The sequence below is a fragment of the Equus caballus genome, chromosome 8 (genome assembly GCF_041296265.1).
Source record: "Equus caballus isolate H_3958 breed thoroughbred chromosome 8, TB-T2T, whole genome shotgun sequence".
Classification (NCBI taxonomy): domain Eukaryota; kingdom Metazoa; phylum Chordata; class Mammalia; order Perissodactyla; family Equidae; genus Equus; species Equus caballus.
Genome location: NC_091691.1, coordinates 85,080,347 through 85,100,810, shown reverse-complemented (window position 1 = coordinate 85,100,810; position 20,464 = coordinate 85,080,347). Strand labels below are relative to the sequence as shown.

At 43.8% G+C, this 20,464-nt stretch overlaps 1 protein-coding gene across 2 annotated transcripts in view; it reads left to right on the top strand.

Moving 5' to 3' along the window:
• Positions 1-20,464, top strand: part of CCBE1 (collagen and calcium binding EGF domains 1) — a 237,942-nt gene that overhangs the window by 1,672 nt on the left and 215,806 nt on the right. For both annotated transcript variants that reach the window (XM_023647906.2, XM_023647907.2), the window contains exon 2: positions 53-133. In XM_023647906.2, the coding sequence (XP_023503674.1) occupies positions 53-133 (81 nt within the window). The remainder of the gene's footprint in view (positions 1-52; positions 134-20,464) is intronic.

Sequence of the window (20,464 nt, the reverse complement as noted above, 5' to 3'; positions counted from 1 at the left end):
CCGCCGCACTCCGGGGAGAATCAACGACATTGCCTCTCCAACTCTTTCGTAGAGAAGTCTGCTCAGAAAACAAAATCGCCACGACCAAGTACCCGTGTCTGAAGCCTTCGGGCGAGCTCACCACGTGTTTCAGGTAAGACCCGGAGCTCCGCAGAGTCCGCCCCTGCGCATCCTGGGTGTTTGGGAAGGCGGCGCCGCAAAGAAGGGGTTTGGAGACGCGCTTGGGGACCAGGGGCCATGGTGGTGCTGGGAAGTGCTGGGTGAGCTCTCCAGGTACAGACCTTTGTTTCTGGGCCAGAGCAACGACGGGCAACCGAGAGCCTGCACCAAGAGTTTGTGCCCTGAGGTCCTGAAGTTGTTTACCACTCCCTGGAATACTTGGTTGGGGGGTCGTAGGGGAAGTTGAAAATCTATAAGGAAAGTGAACTGGATTCTGGGTGTAAACAGTGCGGCACAGCAAAGATGTTTTTCCATTTGCGTTTTGTTTTGAAGATTCAAGTCAACAACAAGGAAATACTTGGCCCTTGGCTGTCTTTGACCTTCTGCTGGGACACAGTGTAATACTCTAACGGCCTCTGTGGGCAAAAGGATGGGGGAGGATTGCGGGCGGCTGATATTTTTGTGTTGAGTGAAAACAAACGTCAAGATTGAGCCGCAAGGAGAACAGTTTTTCTGAAAGTGCAGTCCGCAAATCACCTGGGTGCTTGTTAGAGCTAAGCCTGGACAGGGCTAGGGGGTCTGTAGTTTGAAAACTCCCCAGGTAGTTCTTATTCTCAACAAGAGGAGGGAATGACTTCCCTGCTGGCAGCCCTTTGGAGGTGTGAGGGTCCGTTTCTTGTTTAATACTCTTGGCCTCTGTTCTGATGCTTTCACTGGACGGAGGCACGTGCCCATGAACATTTATTAGTTGCCTGCTTTTTAAAGATACTGTTCAAGGTGCTGGGATCACACACTCCAGACTCACTCTGTTTTTGGGAATCCTACGCTCTGGCTGGGGTGCCAGGATAAATGTTGGGAAGTACAAGGAAACAGGGAAATTCTCGAAGTTGAAAGAGAAGGAAGTCTTACTATTCATAACACTATAGAAGATGAATCAGTCGAAATGCTTTCAGCTGCAAGAAATGTTATTTAGCATGCTTATCAGGTGTAAGTGGTTCCAAGGCTGGTGAGGTTAGTGGTACACAGGTCCCATCAGTTATGCTTTAAGATCTGTTGTTGGCCATGGAATGACTGCGATGGATCATTTAGGCGAATCAGCAGTCACTCCTTGGGCTTGGTAATGAACACTGAACAAAACAGGTTAGTTACGGGAGAAGGGAGTGTGTTCAGTTGGCAGGTAAGGACTTGAAGAGGTGAACCCGGTAAGCCAGGTCATTCCGCCAGCCCTGTGTCTCATCCACAGGACCACAATATTTTCTTGGGACACATCGTTTTCCTATCACCGCAGTATAAAGCCTCTAATTTAACGTGGAGAGTGTCCTTGAGATGGTTTGCTTATGTGTTTGGTCCTTAAAGGTCAGACTGCACATGAATCGGGGACATTTGGAGAATGTGTATCGGATTTTCAGAGTCCGTGGGCTCCCAGTTAGTGTTGTAAGCTGATTTAACTTGTTATGCTGTTGCTGTCATCTTTTCCAGATTTTTTAAAACAGCGTGGTTTCCTTTACACCAAGAATCTCAACTAGAGAGACTAACAGTGTCTTGACATGTTTTCATTGACAGCTATCCAAAGAACAGTTTATGATGACTGACAAAAGGCTATTTTGTATCTCGGAGAAGAGTAAAGAACTTTGTTTTGGGAAATGAAAGGAATGGGAGAGAATGTTTACAGTGGGAGAAAGTGGTAATGGTCACTGTGAATAGTAAGAGTTTTTTGGTTTTGTCTTGTTACTTCCTTTATGGAAGTCAAGAGTTCTGTGTGTACTCCATTGGTCTTATATGTCTTCCATAATTTAGTAATTTCTTAAAGACTAAGTTGGCTGGCAGTTACTGTCCCCATTTTGCTTTTGAACCTCAGGAATGGAAGGATACTGTGTGTTCCTTGGTTTATGGGTTCTGATTGTCCTGGCCCTGTAGACCTTGCTGCTCCCAAGGGCATCCTCTTGGAGCTTGTTAGTCTCAGGCCCTCCCCAGGCCTGTGTGTTAATGAGATGTGCATTAAAGCTGGAGAAGAGTTGCTGTAGAGACCAGGGTCCTCAACCTGCTCATGGTGCAAACCCGTTAAGACCGGTCCTCAGGGTAGCTCGAAGACCCCTGTGGATGAGGGAGGAGTTACCCCTTCTACTATGTTAACCTATAACTAGACCAAGGCCCAGCCTTCCAGGAAACCAGACTCTTCAACCCTCGGATGACCCTTAATTAAGCTGTAAGTAAAATAGCAGGGCTACTGCTCCGGGAATGCTGACTGCATGGAATCCCACTCTTTAGCAGACGGCCTTCGGTGAACAGCCCTAAGGACAAGTGAAAGAATGCCGGAAGTAGCTTCTGAGCTTGTTGAAAGTGTTTTTTTTAAATCATTATTAATATTGAGAATTTGTTTAACACTAAAATGAGTGTGGTAGATGTAATAAATCTAATCTGCCATTATATCTAGAGGTATCTGGAGACCAAAGTGATAGGGAGAAAAGACGAGTTTGGAATAATCTTTGGTCTGGACCTACCCCCCCAACCTTTGTACATTTGTTTTACATGTTTTCACCTGAGCAACCCTTTCCGCTTGAGCCTCGTATGTTATCTATTGAATAATGACAATCTGAGGACTTTGTCTTCAGCACTGTTCTGTGCACTTTACGTACATTCTCTAATCCTGAAAGCCACTCAGTGGCGTTTGTATTATCTTGGTTTTACGGAGGAGGGAACTGAAACTCGGAGGGATTAAGTAAATTTGCCCAGGGTCACAAAGTTAATATAAATGAGAGTCAAGATTCAAACCCAGGTTTGTTTGACTTCAAAGCCTGGGCCCTTTCATCATCCCCGAGGTGTCTGCCGATAAGGCCGAACTTTCTAGATCCTGGGATCTAAGTAAGGAAGAAGTCTATAAATTCAGATGGCTATAAATTCAAAAGACAGCTTGATAGAAAACTCCAACATCCACCGTGACCACAGTGGCTTTTCTGAATTGCCATTGCTCTTGAGAGCTGTCTTAAACAATTGACTTTATCATATTATATATAAAATTGGTTCCTACTTGTATAGCTTTCTTGTAGGATTTCATCTTAATCACAGGGTCTGTGTCTCAAGAGCCTGCCTACCCCAATGTGCATTGTGTCAAGTACCTAAAGTTTAATGAACATGTATTGAATGAATGCCAGTGACAGCTTAACAAGCTTAAAGAGCACATATTTGCTCAGCATTAGAACGGGGTGTAGCGTGTGCTCTTTTACCAGTAGTTAAGATTTTGAAGTTGGTGTGTGACTTATCTAGACTCTGAATTTATTATAGCCAAACCAAGCATATAAAGTTTTCATAGCATTACCTATTTTGTGGCTATTAAAGTTGTTCTCACAAGTTGATTTTTCCCTCTTTCCCAAATCGTGTAGTTTGAACAAAAGGTTTGTGCTTACCTTTCCTTTATTGGGTCTCGTATCAAGAAAATGACATGTTAAGAGCTTTTTAATAAGAGGAAAGGAATACATTTGTTTACAGGAAATGCCAAGAAAATCCAATTTTTGAGTAAGGCTGTGTCCAGTAAAGATCCTAATTAACTCCGATCCACTGAAGAATTTGTTGAACATCTATTATGAGCTGTAACTAGGCTTAGAAAACGTTTGAGCATGGGAGAATAAGCTACAGTCCCAGGTCCCAGATGTTTCCAGACTTGATTTTTAGACCAAGGTCTTTGAAATTGTACCAATACACAATGGTACACAAAGTCATATAGTTTATCTTGACTGTCACTGATGGAGGAGAGATTGGAAATGGCTAGGAATGGCTTGATGGGCAAGAGAAGACTGTTTTTCAACGTGGTTGTTTGACATGGTATGTTAGATGTTTAAGCTGCATTAGCTATTATTTTAAGCTTTGTGGTTCATGGACCTTCAAGTGGAGGCCCCCATCTGCTCCTCAGCTGTATTTGTTGGGTCAGTGATGTCTTTAATTAAACATTGATGTTGCTTAGTGTTCATTCCCATGGGAAATGACATGGGGATGCAAAAACTCCCACTTGTCTTTGAGATAATGCAACAGTGTTGCCAAATTCTGTTAAAACATTAAAGTTCACATGATATTTCTGCAAATGTGTCTACTTAGAATTTGGAGAGAACATCCAATCAATTAAGGAGGTCAGTTGATGAGAGCAGCACCACCAGATTGAGAGAGCTGGGCTCCAGCTAAGGCTGCATTGGAGGAAAGACGGTAGAATGTACTAGGTCACTGAGTTCCTACAGGGGCTTTACTGATGTCAAAACACCACAATAATGGAAACTTGGCCCTGGTTTGAATCTTAGCTCTGCTACTTAATTGCTTTGTGACCTTGAACGTTTCTTAATCTCGGTGCTTTAGTTCTCTTTTGAAATCACATTCCTACTGGAGTTACAGGGTCACTGTGAGGATTAGATGAGTTGATATACAGAGGGAAGTGCTCGCTGAATATCACCTCTCCCCGTCACTGCTGCGTCTCCCTAAGTCTGGCAGGTTGAGTGTACCTACTAGATGCTCAGGACATTCGTTGAATTTTGAGTTCTGAGCTTTACAGTAGACACTTTTGAAAGAGCAAATACAGACTACAACCAGAAACAGCGAGAGTTTACACACCTGTCCCACATCAGTTGTTTTTAGATGCTTTTCCAGATGTAGCATAGCCCAGAAATCTCGAGCCTTGGGAAAATTAGAGCATATCTTTGCTCCCTGCCTCCTGCCTGAATACACAAGGTGCCCTACTTTGTGACCAGAAGGCATAGTTAGGCATTTTAGAGGCTCTTAGAGGTTTCCTCCTTGCCTGGGGTCATGGAGGGTCTTCTTAGCAGACATGAGACTAAAAGTCAAATCCTCAGGTGCTCAGCCCATTCTGCTGTCGCTGCTGCCTCCCGCTCCCGTGGGCAGCACAGCTTAGGACAGGCACCGGGGGCAGCTCTGTGGGTTGTGGTCGGCTCTTTTCAGGGCTCGCGGCTCCCCCTTTCAGACAGCATCTGTATCTTTACAACTGTCCATATCCTAACGATAAGGAGGAAGTGGTGTGCATGTTGCGAAGGACAGAACAGGGGACGTGGGGGTGGCTTTGTGCAGAACTGCCTGAGTCCCAGGCATGCTGCAGGCAGCCTCTGTTTCGCTGTGCCGGACGCTCCCTCCCCCTGAGGGCGGGGATCGTGTGTCCCCTCATCCACCGCTGTATCCTCAGAGGCTGGCCCCGTGCCTGGACAGTGCTCCATACACATTGTGGAATGACTGAGCCAAGAATATGTTAACGTTACAAGTAAATAATGACGAGATTTGACTTAAATCCGTTGGCCTTCCAGAGCTTCTGTTGCTATCCAAGTGTGCCTCGTTTTCCAGCTGAGAGGGGAAGGCCTTTTTAGAAACCAGAGGTTACCTGCACCTCTGTGAGATGCTGCCATTGTCTTCGAATGGTTGCCAGCTTGACCTGCTTAGCTTTAATAGCTAATGTGCTACAGGTGCTGATTCTGGCAGCTATAGCTAACTCTGTGAACTTGCTGTTTAACTACCCCCAAAGAGGACCTGTGCATTCCTGCCTGCGTGTTAATTGCCCTGTAGACGCTGGCCTTGAAGTGAACGATTGCAGTTTTAAAGAGAATCTGGCTCCCTTCCCTAGCCTTTTATTTTTAAAGCTGAAGAACAGGTGTTAGAGTGTGGGAAGGTAGAGGGTGTCGGCCAAGCCAAGGTTCTGTATCATTTTCCACTTATTCTCAGAGAAACAATACGAAGTGATAGGAAACAACTAACAGTTGAACTCACCGCTAAAGACTGTGCTTTCACTGGTGTGTCCTTTGGGACCGGGTCCAGTTCTCGTCATTGTCCCTGGAGTTGTTGATGCCTGACTTCCTGTGTTAACTCACTTCGTCTTTTCTAAGGGAGCCTGGGGTTGGGTGCACCTGGAAAAAGCAGGAGCCCTCTCTTTTCTAGATACACTGTCTTCTCAGGACAAAGGTTGCATTTCAATCAGTGGTTTGTGTCAGTGCCCAGTTCAGCTTCCCCAGGCCTGCCATCCCGCTCCTCTGCAGGACCCTGACTGCGTTTGTGAGTTAGGGGGTCTGCTTGCATTTGGGGCATTGCTGAATACTCAGAACAAAGGTCTCTGTTCTGTCTCCATTTGTTTTTGTTTGGAGAATGGGAAAGTAAACAGCTGTAACATCTGCAGCTTCTCTTCTGCCAAGCTAGGTTCTTTCTTGTCCATGAAGCCGTCTACCAATTTACCAAAAATTTCCGTTCGTTTATTTGACAAATACTTGCAAGCTTACTATGTGCCAAGCACAGTTCTAGGCACTTAGAATACTGTGAGTGAGGCAGGAAAATCCAAACCTCTACCCTCATGAAATGTATGGGTTTTAATTCAATTTTTCTTTCGGTAAGGGAATTTTGAGCCAGAGATGTCTTTTTGGGACGTTTTTAAGATACTTTTGACGCACGTCTGATTAATGTCACATTTGGGGGACTAAGAGCTTGAAATTTCCTGTGGCCCAGCTGTGTCCTTTCAGCAAGAGAATCTGGGAATGCCACAGCTCCAAGCAGGGATACAAGAACCTAGGGATGGTGGTAACCAAAGTCTTTTTCTGCAGAGATGCTAGCAAGGAATTAGCATGTGCCGCAAGTTTCTTCTGAGAGTTATTGGCATGTGAAAGCATTACAAAGAGGTGGTGAATTCTCTGGCCGTGTACTCTGTGAGGTAGATGGCAGTGTCGGAATTGGCCCCCAGGGACAAATACCTTGGTCCAGTTCACCTGACATGTTCCAACAGTAACTTTAAGCAGAGTGCAGTAAGAGTGCATGCTCCTCTAACATTCCTTGATTCTCCTAATAATCCATCATAGATCCATCATAAGTGCATGTGAACCTTCTGGATGATTTGTTTTCATCCTGAAGTACCTGTAGGCCATGGAGTGGTGTTACGTTTACACATTTAGTCCCCATTGAGCGAAGAAGTGCATCTTCCCAGCTTCAGGATGTGACGCATATGAGTCACCAGCAGGTGTGAAAGAGTGGATGAGGGTATATATTGCCACCTTGTTCCTTGGGGTAGAACATGAGCTAGATTATATTTCTTTGCCCATTAGGATTTCAGAAACTTGGAGGGCATTCATTTTCAGCCTTCAAATCCATTCTCAACCTTTCCCTCTTGGCCACTCCTGTGGGATGTTCTCTGGTCATGCTGCTGGAGTGAAGCCCCTCATCCTCAGTCTCTGGGAATGGCAGGGGCATCTCTCAGCCCAGCGGCTGCTTGTACAGAGAACAGGTGGGAAGCCAGGAGGGCCCTCTGCACTGGGATCTGGCTCTGGGAGTTTGGTATAGAGAAGAGTTCGCAAAGTAGGGCCGTGGCATGTTTTTATACAACCACTGATGTAAGAATGCTTTGTACTTTTCTAAAGGGTTGTTAAAAAAAAAAAAAAAAAAAGGCCATGTAGCAGAGACCTTATTTGGCCCCCAAAGCCTGAGATATTTACTATCTGGCCCTTTACAGAAAAAGCTGTACAACTTCTGAAGAGCCTTCTTAATACAAAGACCAGGAGTGGGGTTTTCCATCTATGTATAACCTTGTCCAAGGTCTGAGTCCTCGAAGAGGTGACTTTGGGGGCATTTAGTCAGCTTCCTCTTTGGGTCCTTGCCTTTGTATTACTTCATTTTATTGTATTTGGATCTCCTGGCCTGAGCATCTTTGTGACTTGGTTTCCTGATCTCCAGGAATCAATCATAGTTATTGACGAGCTGGAACTTTTAGTCATCATCCCTAAATGATACTCAAAAATGAGTGTACCTTGTCAGGTGTTTTTAATAAGCTGGTTTTGTTGCAAATAGTTAAGTACAGTCTTACTGCTGCTTTTCTACATGTTTCCAAGACAAGCCTTCCTGTGCCAGTCGAGTAATCCTTGGATTGCCATTACTAATCTGCCCCTTTAATTCCTGACTTGCCTATTGATCATCACATGCTTTGTTGACTTGAATCCACCCCTCCATAAACTTCAACACATTAGTTTTGCATTTCTACGGCATAAAACTTCACATTCAAAACTCAAATGATAGTATATATTTATATAATAAATAGTATATATTTCGTCTGAGGAACACACATGTAGAAACAGCCATTTTCGATGAAGGGTACTCTAAATCAGAGTTACGACGTGACGTTTTTCCTTATATGGCTAAGAAGTATTATACCGTTACACAGTTGAACTATGCACCATGTATCAGTAATTAAACTTTTGAACTTAAACTCTGAGCTGCCTTTTAATAATGCTGACTGTTTTGTTCCATAAAACTCTTGGAGACTCCTAAATAGCAATGCCTTCTGACACTGAGTATAGGGGGAAAGTGGTGGAGAAAGGAGAAAGAACTATTTGAAAGAAATACTTTCTTGTAAAAGGGAAGGAGAAGCAAAGTCTGTGAATGGTGTTTTGGAGAAGGGAAAAGAAAGAAAATATATGTACCACTCGACATATTAGGACAATAAAGAAAATGCCGTAGGGTGTCGCAAAGAGGAAAAATAAGGAACAGCATCCTGTGGAGATGGAGTTGGGTGAAAAACATGGTTAAGTCATGTGTGAGCTTCTGACCTTGGTAACTGCCATTTGTACTGATTCAGATGAATGGAGATTAAGAGAGAGGCAGACTAGTTTATAAAGGTTGACAGATTTACAAATGCAGTGTTTGTAACGTCTTGCGTGTGTCCGGCATTATTTCCTCGGAGGTCGGGAGCCGTCTAATAGCCAGTGTGGAGACCATGCCTTGGCTTTCCCTCCAACTGTTGTCTCCCTTTGCTTTCACTTGGCCTTGCTCTTGCTAATGTGTCCATGTTTCATTTTGGAATTTTCCTATAGAGAAATGGCCCATGATTTTTGTGGTGAAAAACCACACAGCAGAGCGGAGGTTGCCTTCCTGGGACCCCACCAAGACCATGATGACTGTTCATTGGAGGCACGGTTCTTCCAAAAAAAGTGCTGGAGTTTAGTTCTGAAAGACTCTGAAAGGTTAGAAGAACCTAGAATGCAACATCAATGGGGGTTATCTGAGATCTCAGAGTTTGGTTGAGGAGTTTTTAAGAACTCTGTAAAAATTGATTTTAGCGTTTTCTGGAACTCACTGTTGCGTGTTCTGGCTTAGCTAGGTGGACAAAAGCAAATAAATTTTACATGAGAATCCCTTACTGATGTGGAGGTCACTTAATCAGTCAACAATTTTTGTCTGGAATACAGTTGGAAAAAGGGGGGGAGAGGGGGCTCTGAATACCAAAGCCGGTATCATAAAGAGATCACAAATTTCGTGTTCTTTCCTTGATGAGTCCCTCAGATTTCCCTTGGTGGGAAGGCTTGCTGTTTCGGAAATGGATCTCACTTGGGGTTCCAGAGCAGGTGCGTGGCAGAGCCGGGTTCCAAGCCAGACAGTCTGACTCCAAAGCCTGTATTCTTCTAACCACTGGGCTGCTCTTAAAGGCCTGACTGTGGTGACCTCGCTTTCCTGCCAACCACAAATTGAAGAGATGCTTTTAGAATTGGGAAGGAGGACTGCTAGAAATAGAGATGCGAGTTCCACTGTAAGGACTGGTGAAAGCCTCTGTTGGACAAGTTATCAAAAGTAGGCACATGAACCCCCCCCCCCCCCCCCCCCGTATTTGCCAGGACTGCCTAAACAAACTAGTATAAGCTTGGATGGCTTAAACCGCAGACATTTATTTTCTCGCAATTCTGGAGACTAGAAGCCTGAGACCAGGTATTGGCGGGATTGGTCCCTCTGAGACCTCTCCTTGGCTTGCAGACGGCTTGTCTTCTCCCTGTGTCCTCACAAGGTCTTCCCGCTGTATGTGTCTGTGTCCTAATCTCCTCCTCCTATAAGGACAGCACTTCATATGGGATTAGGGCCCATTCTAATGGCCTCATTTTAACTCGATGACCTCTATGCAGCTCCTCTGTCTACATACAGTCACATTCTGAGTTACTGGAGTTAGGACTTCAACATAGGAATTTTTGGAGGACACACTTCAGTCCATAACATCCCCTCCCCACCAAAAAGCCCAGCATACAATGGGGCTGTGTAATAAAGGGGATATTTTTCACACACACTATAATTTCCACGGGTAGCACTGTCTGCCATGGTGACCCTGAACTATCTAATGAAGTTTAATGCCTTTACCAATACCACTGAAGAAGGAAGAGGATTAAACTTCATCTAAAATGGCATAAACCTTGTTATCTGTGCTGTTCACTCCTGTGGAACTTCTCTCTCTAGGATGGGACCAGAGGATGGAGGCCATCATCTGTTCTAATCCCTTATAGACATCACAGTTAGAAATGCACATTCTGAGGGTACCCCCCCCCCACCACCCAGACCTACTGAATCAGAATCTGCCTTTGAACAAGGTCCCTGGGTATTTCCTATGCACAGTAAGTTGGGAAGCACTGTCCTGATCGTCACTGCATCTGTTCCAGCGCTTGCGCTCTCACGTGGCTGTTCTTTGCTTCCTACTTGTAAAGCCACAGGCACTGATTCTGGACTGCACATTGGAATCACCTGATGAGCTTTAAAACAAATCCCAGTGTTGAGATGGCACACTAGACTATTACATCAGAAACTCTGGAGGTGGTTGCCAGGCACCAGGAATTTTTAAAAGCTCCTTGCATGATTCCAGTAATGCAGCCAAGGTTGAAAACCTTGGAGCAAAAAGCCAAAGGGGGTGAGCAGCTGGTTCTTTGCTGGAGGATAAATGATCTCTGTTTCTATCTTCTGTGGCCGCTAAGCCTGGACCCTCATGTCTTTTGCACTTGCAGGTCCGGGCTCCTCCACTGGGAAATTTATAGCCGAAGCTTGTGTTGGTGGACTGTCAACAAACCTGGTGTCTCCCATCCCTTATCTGCTGGGGCCTGTTCTTTTTCTCCTGGCATCTCCTCTCTTCTCAGTGTGGGATGATTCAAGGGCAGTGAGGGGAGTTATGAAGTGGGCAGAAGTGGATCAAGAAGGGTAGACCATTCCTCATAAGTAGTTCTTCTCAAGCTCATCAGTTCTGAATCCCATAGTGCAAATTCCATCACTTTTTATTTCCTTTTGCAGGCTCTCAGCTTGGTGTCTGGAGCTACTTAGTGAGCTTTGGTGCATTTAAAAACAATATTTTGCTTTTTTGCTGCGCTGCATGAACCTTCTCCCAAGATGTAAACATGGCTCAGTGTATTATAAATGGAAGCATTTCAGTGTCAAGCTGTGTTTTTCTTTCCTTGTAAGCATCAAACACAAACACTCGTTTTTCCACATGGTGTGATAGGAAATCTGTGTGCTGGCAGAGTCTCTTCCCATTCCATTTTTAGGTTTGTCTTCCACTCTTCGTCCTCCCCTCCAATAACTGAAAGAATTTCTCAACCCTCAGCAAACACGAGGCTTTTTATAGGTTTGCATTAACTTTATGCAACAGGAAACAATGTGCTCTGTGGTCTGATTGCATAGTTATCACCCAAGCCCTGTATTTACCATGTGGTCTTAAACCAGGCTGTCCCCAAATATGTCTGTATATAATACATAGTTATGTGTAAGTATATATAACTGCATCTTTTTTGAGTATTATAACAGCAATTGTGCTGATTAAGTCATAGAAATAGAAACTATTGTAAGTTAAGAAATAAAGGAGATGTAATTGCATTTCATGGGTGGATGTGCTCCTGAGGTTCTTAACGAGCGATTTCTTTGAATTGAAGGCTTGCAAGAGGTGAAGTGGTTCGTAAATGACCTCTGTTGGTTTCTAATACACTTTCAGAGTTTGACAGCATGATGAGTGTGGCACACTGTTAGGATATAATAGGAATGGGTGTTTAAAATCTCAAGGCATGAAAGGATCATAACAATTTACTCAGCACCTCTGCCAGCCCTCTGTCTTCAAGTCTTTTCCCAGAGACCCCTAGTATTTAGGAAGCCCATGTTCAAGTTGTGGCACACATGAAAGTTATCATCTGTGTAGGGCACACTGAGGTCAATGACAAAGGATGCTCAAGGCTGGAGACATCTGGCTTTGGAGGCTCTGGCAGTCCTGCTGCCACCCTGCTGTCCTAGGGCAAGAGGAGGGTGTGAGGTCTTGGCACACTCCCCCAATGGGAACCCCCTGCATAGACTACCCCCGACTTTGCAGCTCTTAGCCATCAAGCCATTTGCTGAAACTGCACCTCTGAGTGCCGCCTCTTCAGTGAATCCTTCCTTGGCTGTTCTTGAAAACACAGTTCGCCCCGGCCATCATCTAAAATATGACTTTATCATCTTAGGATGTGTATTGATCTCCTCACTCCTACAGAGCCTGACCCTGTCGGATTGTCCTGTTGGATACGTTTGGTATGTGCTCATATGTGTACCTGTGATGTGGTGTGGCCTTCATTTTCTGAAGCCCGGGGTGCTGCTGGGACCATATTTAACTTCCTACACCCTGAAGAGTTGAGGGTTTCACCTATACTTCTTAGGACTCCACAACTGAGGTGCTTGGCTCCCAAAGGAAGCTGCTGTAATAATAATGAGGGAAAACCCCTTTTATTTTCTTTTAGGGAAGTATGTAAAGGGGCCATCATGCTTTGCAGTTCTGCAGGGCAAGGGACACAAGAAAGAAGAAATCTTTTTTTATGATGATGAAAGCAATACTTAAACTTTTTGCACGTTTTCTATCCTAACACTATGACTTAGAACTGTGGGCCCTCTGTAATCTCACCCCTCCAGAATAATGACTGCCAAAGGATGAGAGAGTATTTTTTCTTTTCTATGTATCGGCTAGCAGACATACCTGAAGCTATTCCTTATAGAAATGGGTTTGTTCTACAATTGCTTTTTTCACTTAATGGGTAAGGACCACTTCCTCGTCATTACACAGAGCACTAACTTATTTTTACAGCATGGTATTCTTTTATAGCATGGTATTGCATTGTATGGATGTATCATAATTCATCTCTTCATTGGAGAGCTCTTTATAAGGTCATTAGCAGATGCCAAGGGGGCCCTTCCTGATGTTTTGGTGGGTTCAGGTTTTAAACTTAAGATGCAAATTTTCAATATATCAAGTTTTACCAAAATGAATCAGAAGAAAATATAGTGTCACCAGATAGCACTTTGGTCTGGAACCTGCAAGACGTGGCCTTTGGCGTAGGGCCCTCCCACTGTAGAACGTCTGGCTGTGGGTCCCCGTAACCCTCTGGCGCCCTCTGGTCCTCGGGTATGGGAGGTAGGGCTTTGATGGAGTTCCTGCTAGGTCTGGCAGTCTGCAACTGTGATCACTCCCTACTTCACAGAAAGCAGAGCAAACAGAAGAGGGCTTAGTTTACAGCCCAGGGGATTTGCTTGACATAAGGAAGGATTCTTGACTGTGAAGACACTGCGGGGCATTCTGGATACTTATCTCTAATCAGGGTAGCCATCCGTGAGCTGTCACCTGAATCTCTTGAATGCCTTTGGTTGTTTTTCTTGGCCCAGTTATTTAAAGAGGAAAAAAGAATGTCTTTTTACTCCGTAGGTATATCCTTCTGAAAGCGAGCTCCTCTCTCTGCTGTGAGCACATGCTGTGTGAGCACAGAAACCCATCATTTTACTCTGCGAAAGTGCTAAGGACACCCCCACCCCCACTGGCTTGCTTTTCTTGCTGTTTTCTTTCAAGATGTGCTGTCCCACAGAATAGGGTGAGGTATCAGTTTCCTCACTCGGAAGTGCTGTGCTCCCATGGAGACTTTCCCCTTCCTAGAGAGGAGAAATTTTCATTTGGGGAGCCTCATGTGAATAAAGCAGGAAGAAAAGGTGACATCCGATGAAGACTTTGTCATAATATTTCTTTCGCGTCTTTTGTCTTAAATAAATTCAAAAGGATCCACCCGTGTTGAAATGTAAGTTTGCAATAAAATTTTTTGGAAATATAAGACACAAATATTAAGCCCAGCGTGTTATCTAAGGGCCCTTGTAAAGACTTCACGTGCTAGCTTGCCTGCTGTAGCCCCGTTGCACATAATTTTGCTGCCCTGGTTCTGGTTCCATATTTGGGTCTGTTTAGAGACACCAAGGGAAATGGTGAAGCAGGGCAGTTAGCTACATATTGAGACCAACACCTTTTTTTTCTTCAGCCAAATTATTCACATAAAAGGATGAGGCTTCTCTTGATTTAGTCAGATAATCATCAGACTATTTTGTTTTTACGTCCTTTTCCGTATTTAGGCTGTCTCATTTTAACAAATTGTATCCCACTTGCGTGTTAAGTCAACTGGCTCCTCAGTTTGACACTTGATTCTTTTGTCAACTTTCTCTTTTTGCACACCAGCCTGTCTTGTCTGCATTTTAACCCATATTCCTTTTGAAAGAGTTTTAACTAGGGTGGGGTTGTAATTAGAGGGATGAAAGTACATCTCCACTGCAGCCTTTGCTTTTAGTGTATTTGCATCATCATCATAAAAAAAATACAAATTTACCTTTTTCTGAAAGTGAAGGGAAGCTGATCGTATTTTCCTCCAGAATGTAGTTTTTTAACTATGAAAATTTCAAATATGCCATAGTAAGGAGAAAATTCCTATCTGCTCATCACCAACATCAGTAATTAAGATTTTGCACCATTTGCTTTATCTGTCCCTTTTCCTTTGCTAAATTATTTTAAAGCAAATCCCAGACATGACATTTTACCACTACATATTTCAATATTTATCTCTAAGAAATGTAGTTTTCATATCACACACCACAAAAGATCCAATATGGGGGCTGGCCCAGTGGCGCAGCAGTTAAGTGCGCACGTTCTGCTTCAGCAGCCCCGGGTTTGCCGGCTCAGATCCTGGATGCGAACATGGCACCACTTGGCAAGCCATGCTGGGGCAGGCATCCTATATATAAAATAGAGGAAGATGGGCATGGATGTTAGCTCAGGGCCAGTTTTCCTCAGCAAAAAGAGGAGGACTGGCAGCAGATGTTAGCTCAGAGCTGATCTTCCTCAAAAAACAAAAAAAAAGATCCAGTATGTTCTTTAAACATTTTTTTCCCCAAAATAAAATGGAAGTGGATTTTGTGGAGCTATTTCTCTTGAATTAAGTCATGGATGAGTATACTTCTGTCGCCATTAATGAGTGCTCTTTCATTTTAACGAGTGTGGCTTAATTTGGAGTTTCTGGAGTAGAAATCCCGTACTGTACCTGGAGCGCTACACTGCAGCACTGTCTGTTAGCTGAGCAGAACTCTGCGGGAGGCAGTGGCCCAACCATAGTTATTTGCTTAAGATGCACAAGTATGAGATTATTTCATCTCAAAGGCACTTCCATATGTTTGACCCTCAAGATAATACCATATCATGAATGGGGGGTGTGCTTAGCAGATGAAAATGCAGTTTCAAAAGGAAAGCTAACATTTTAATTGTAGACTTATGTTTGTATTTATATTTTATTTAGGGTCCTTTTAAACCCAAATGAACTGGCCTTTTCACTATTTTTGGTAGTGAAATTGTATTCATTGACACTCAATGTATTAGCTTCCCTATCGAAAAACAAAAAAGCAACTTAGATATTCTGACTGAAGGGTAGCTGTGATTGTAGTCCTTTTGTTTTTAATATTCTGATGTCATCTATTCCTTATGTGCATTTTCAGTGTTTTACATATTTAGAGTAAAATCAATGGTATAATTTACTCTCTGCGCTTTTAGTTAACGTCTTATACTTTAGGTTTAAATATTACCTGAATTACAGAGTTTAGAATCAAATAACTCCACAGCTGGTGGGACAAACAGCGGGCCCTCCACCGTCCCCAGCCCCTGTGATCCCACCACAGCAGCTCCGTTTCAGTTTTTAAAACTTATTCCTTTGATTTTTACACCCACAGCTCTGAGTAACTTGCTTATATTACAACTTAATTTTTGATGTCATCTTTTGCCTTCCTTCTCTGGGAGAAGAGAATTCAGCTGTCATCTGCCACCATCCACACACCCACTTCCCATCCTCGCATTGTCCCAGTACGGTTCTGGTTTTGGATAGACCAGTTTCCTTGTCCGTATTTTGACTGTGGGAATGCTGTTGACATCTAAGCCCTGTCAAACACTGAATGCTTTTCCCTCCTTCTGTATTTTGCCTTCCCTGTAGGTCATAACTGTCTTAATTTTTTTTTTTTTTTTGCCTTTTTTAAAAATATAGAATCATGACTCTAACTCCTAAGTCACTCTCGTTTGGATAAAGTTCCTCTCAATATATTCAAACTTATTAGTGTTCTATCATTTCAGCCTTCTTGAGGAAATTCCTCCCAGAACCGGAGGCCTGGTCCCATCCGGGCTGGTTTCTTGCTAAGCCTGCTGTGGCCTCTTTCTGGTGTCCGATTCCCTGGATCCCATATCTCCCCCTTTCCTGACTTACTCCACTTTGGTGGAGGATATAGTCTGGTACTTCCCTGAGAAAGGATGTTGGAGCGATGTTTTTTGAGCTTCAGCAATTCACAGATCCAGTTGCCTACTTGACTCCCCTGGATGTGTCTAAGACGTTGCCGAGATAACCCGTCCAGACAGAGACTGATTTCTGTTCTCCCTCCCCGCTCACAACACAAACCCTGCTGCCTCACTTGTGGTACTGATGCCTAGTGAGTTGCTCTAGACAGATCCAGAAACAATTTTAGATCATTCCTTGTCACATATCCTCTGTGTCTAATCTTGCATGAATTATTGCCAAATTTTGGGCGCTCTCTCGCCATTAACACTGTCCTGGTCCAGGTCACCATCATCTGTGGCCTGGACTATTGCAACTGTTCTCTTTGCTTCTGTCCTGCCTCTTACATTCCATTCCCACGCAGCAGAAAGTGAGATCCTGAACCTTAAAACAGATGGTATCTGACCCAGGCTTAAAATGTCCCAGTGGCTTCTCATTGCCCTGGAAATAAAACCTATACTCCTTACTCTAGCCTGTGAGGCCCTGAATGATCTGACCCCTGTCCCTCATCTGTTCACCCTCATTCTATGTTATCCTTCCTCAGTTTGGCTTAGTCTCATTTCCTTGAATGACTCTTACTCATCTCAAGCAATTGCCCATTCTGTTCCTTCTCCCTGGATAAAAGGTCTTCCTCTGCTTGAAACAAAAAAACCGATGAACCAAACCATAACTCCAGCTCCTAATCCTTCAGAATTTATAGTGTCACCTCCTCGGTGAGATGCCTCAAGCCCCCCATCCCAGTATATCCCCCTGTCGCTGTGATTCTCCATTTTAGGTCCTTGTTTTATTCTGTTACAGTACTTAAAACAACTTGTAGTTTATTGTGTGTCTTCTTCTGACTAGCTGTAAGGGTGGGCCATGCCTGTTTTATTTTTTTAATTCCCTGTGCCTAGCACAGCGCCTGGTCCATTTTCTATCCAGAACACATGTTTGTCAAAAGGTGAATGAATACACATGGTTACTGTGTAGTAGGATCATCCTTTGAAACAGAGCCATGCTTACTATTTGTGGATTTAAATTCATACTTGGGTCTATTCCAGATATGTAAGGTGGTTTACAATACATAAAATAGGAGAAGACAGCATCAATTAAAAAGACAGACAAAAAATGGCTGGAGACTTAAGAAATGGAGCCAGGATTGAGGCTAAGAATGTATACCATAAAGCCACTTAAACTTGCTCTGGGTGGGCCATTTGGCTCTGAGCTCCCCAGCAACCAGTGAGAAAAGATCAGTTATACAAGTCCATATGGTAAAAACGGAACAGTGCCCGAGAGAACCACACTGTTCTTCGTGTTAAGACCAAGGAGAACTTTCTTCCAAGGGTCACTGTAAAAAGAACAATACATAACGTGATGAAGATCGTCCCTATAATGGGCATGGTAAGTTTCATAGGAACAGTTCTTATAATGACCTTCAAGTGTTGACTGCTGCTGTCCTGCCAAGCGCAGTTCAGTTAAGGCCCATTTGTGGGCCCCGTGTGATGCTGTCCGGGCTCTACGTGCTGTCTGGTGATGGCTCTAAGTGCCATATAGTAATTGCCGCTGCTGCCTTGGTTTACGCCACTGCCGGCCTCGGGAGATTACCTGTGTGGGTGGGGACAGGAGGGTACACCTTGTGCCTTTAATTATTTGTAATTTCCTCTTTTTGTCCTAACCAAATGCTGCTGGCTTTTGCCATTGCCTTGTTTCTCTTTCTTTCTTGCTCCTGTTCAACGTCTCAGAGATCCTGCTTCTCTCCTTCCAGACTTTTCTGGCCTTTTATCCCATCCCTAGCTCTGATGTATACTTCCTCTAGCAGCACCTTTTAGCTTAAACAGTGCTAGTCTCCCAGACAATACTTTGAGAATGTCTGAACCTTCTTTATATTTGATAACCGTGTCCTCACTCGAGATGGACCAGCTTTCTCGTCTATCTCCTGAATACTCTGGGGCTTTCCTTTAACTCAGTAGTGCTTATATGTTCTCAGTCACTGGGATTCTAAAGAGAACGGAGATGAGACCCAGGAGGTTATTCTCTTTAGCTTTGTGGAAGAGTGAAGTCTTTTAATGTGGGAGCTGTTCACCTAGAGTGAGGCTGCTCAGAGCAGAACTCTGAGGAGAAGTCTTCATGACAGCTCTGTAATCCTGTGTGTGTGTGTGGGGGCGGGGGGGGGACGGGGGGCAGGTGAGGTTGCTGCGGACTTTAGTTATTATTGCTTGGTTCTCCCCATGAATAGCTCAAAGTGAAACCAGGCATTGAACATACCAATCATTATTCTAGAAGATAAGCAGAATTAACAGATTTTATTTAGCACCATGGCTAGGATACAATCCAGAAATTTGTCCTGTAGGATCCATTTGAATGCCACAAATTGGATATAATGCAATAGCTAAATCAGATAACGCTGTTTGCCTGACGAGCTGTCACTTTTGGTAACGAAGATTTCTTCACTGGGAACGAGAACTGCTCATAGCAACAAAAGTTGTTGGTGACACTTGGTTTGGGCAACTGACTGACTGGTTTTGGATTCTTTCCACCTTCTTTCTTAGGATCCGAGTTGCAATTTACTTTAACTTCGGGGGTTCTGTTAACCCTCCTATTCCATTTTGTGTGTTATGAAGAGCTGTAGGTGGTAAAGATAAGAATGTGTACAAGAGAGTGCAGGTGGTAATCTTGGTGGCAATAGAAAAAGGCCTTTTGAGGAAAACCTGGGTATAGTTAGATGCTGGGTTTGCTCAGGGATGTGTAGGTCTTAGAACTGTAAACTATGGTTACTAAATTCCTACAGAAAGTAACTTTTATTGTAAATCTGAAGCTTTAGAGACCTTAACCCTCTTTTCCCTATGGGAGCAGTTATTTTTATAACACAGTTGTTGATTTACCCAAAATTTCTTAGAAATGCAAATATCATGTAATAGAAGAGATTGTGTTAATTTTGGGGGGACAGTGCCAAATACACATTTAGCATATTAATTTTGATTAATTCAGATATGTTCTTCTTGACTTTGCTTTTAATAGTGATTATAAGTAATATGTATTGAACACTTACCCTGTCAGGCAATATATATCCTTTCTTTAACCCTCTCGGCAATCTTACAAGTAACAAACTATTTTTAGTTCTCATTTTACAGATGACATAAATTAAGGCTTAGGCTTGGCAAGCAGCTTTCTCAAAGTCACATAGCTTACAAGTGGTAGAGCCCTGGTGGAGGAATTTTTGATAGTTTTCCAATTTCGGTAGTTTATTCATTTTTAATTTCAACAGAATTTTGTTCCCATATCTGTCATCTATTGCAGCATGACAAATCCCCCCAGATGTTAGTGGCCTAAAACAATGATTTTCTTGCTCGTGGTTGTGTGGGTTTGCAGTTTGGGCAAGTCTCAGTGGGGATGGTTTGGCTCTGCTCCACGTGCTGTTGGCTGGGGAGACTCAGCCTGGGTTGGCAGGACCAAGATGGCCTAACTTGTGTGGGGGCCTTGGTGCTGGCTGGCAGCTGGAGTGCCTCCGTCCTCCTCCACGTGACCTCGCTCCACCGGCTCCCTCAGCAGTCAGTAGTCTAGGTGGGTCCTCCCTTCATTGTGGAACAAGCATTCTAAGAGCACAGGGATAGAAGCAGTCAGAGGTAGAAGCTTTGAAGGCCTAAATTATTGAAGACTGGAACTAGCGTGGGTCCCTTTCACTGTATGCTGTTGATTAAAGCAAGGGAGAGGGCCAGTCCGCATTCAAGGGAGGTGGCCTGCACAGAGAAATGGGAGGGTTGCTGGAGGCTGCGATTACAGACAAGCTTCACTGCAAGTCTTTGAGCACCACCCCATGAACCATAATCCTTCTTCACGTAACATCTTTTTTCCTCTCTTGACATCTAATCTCATGTGGCTACTATGATTCTCCAAACAGCCACACCAATCACTTCTTTGCTACATCTGATATTCCCTTT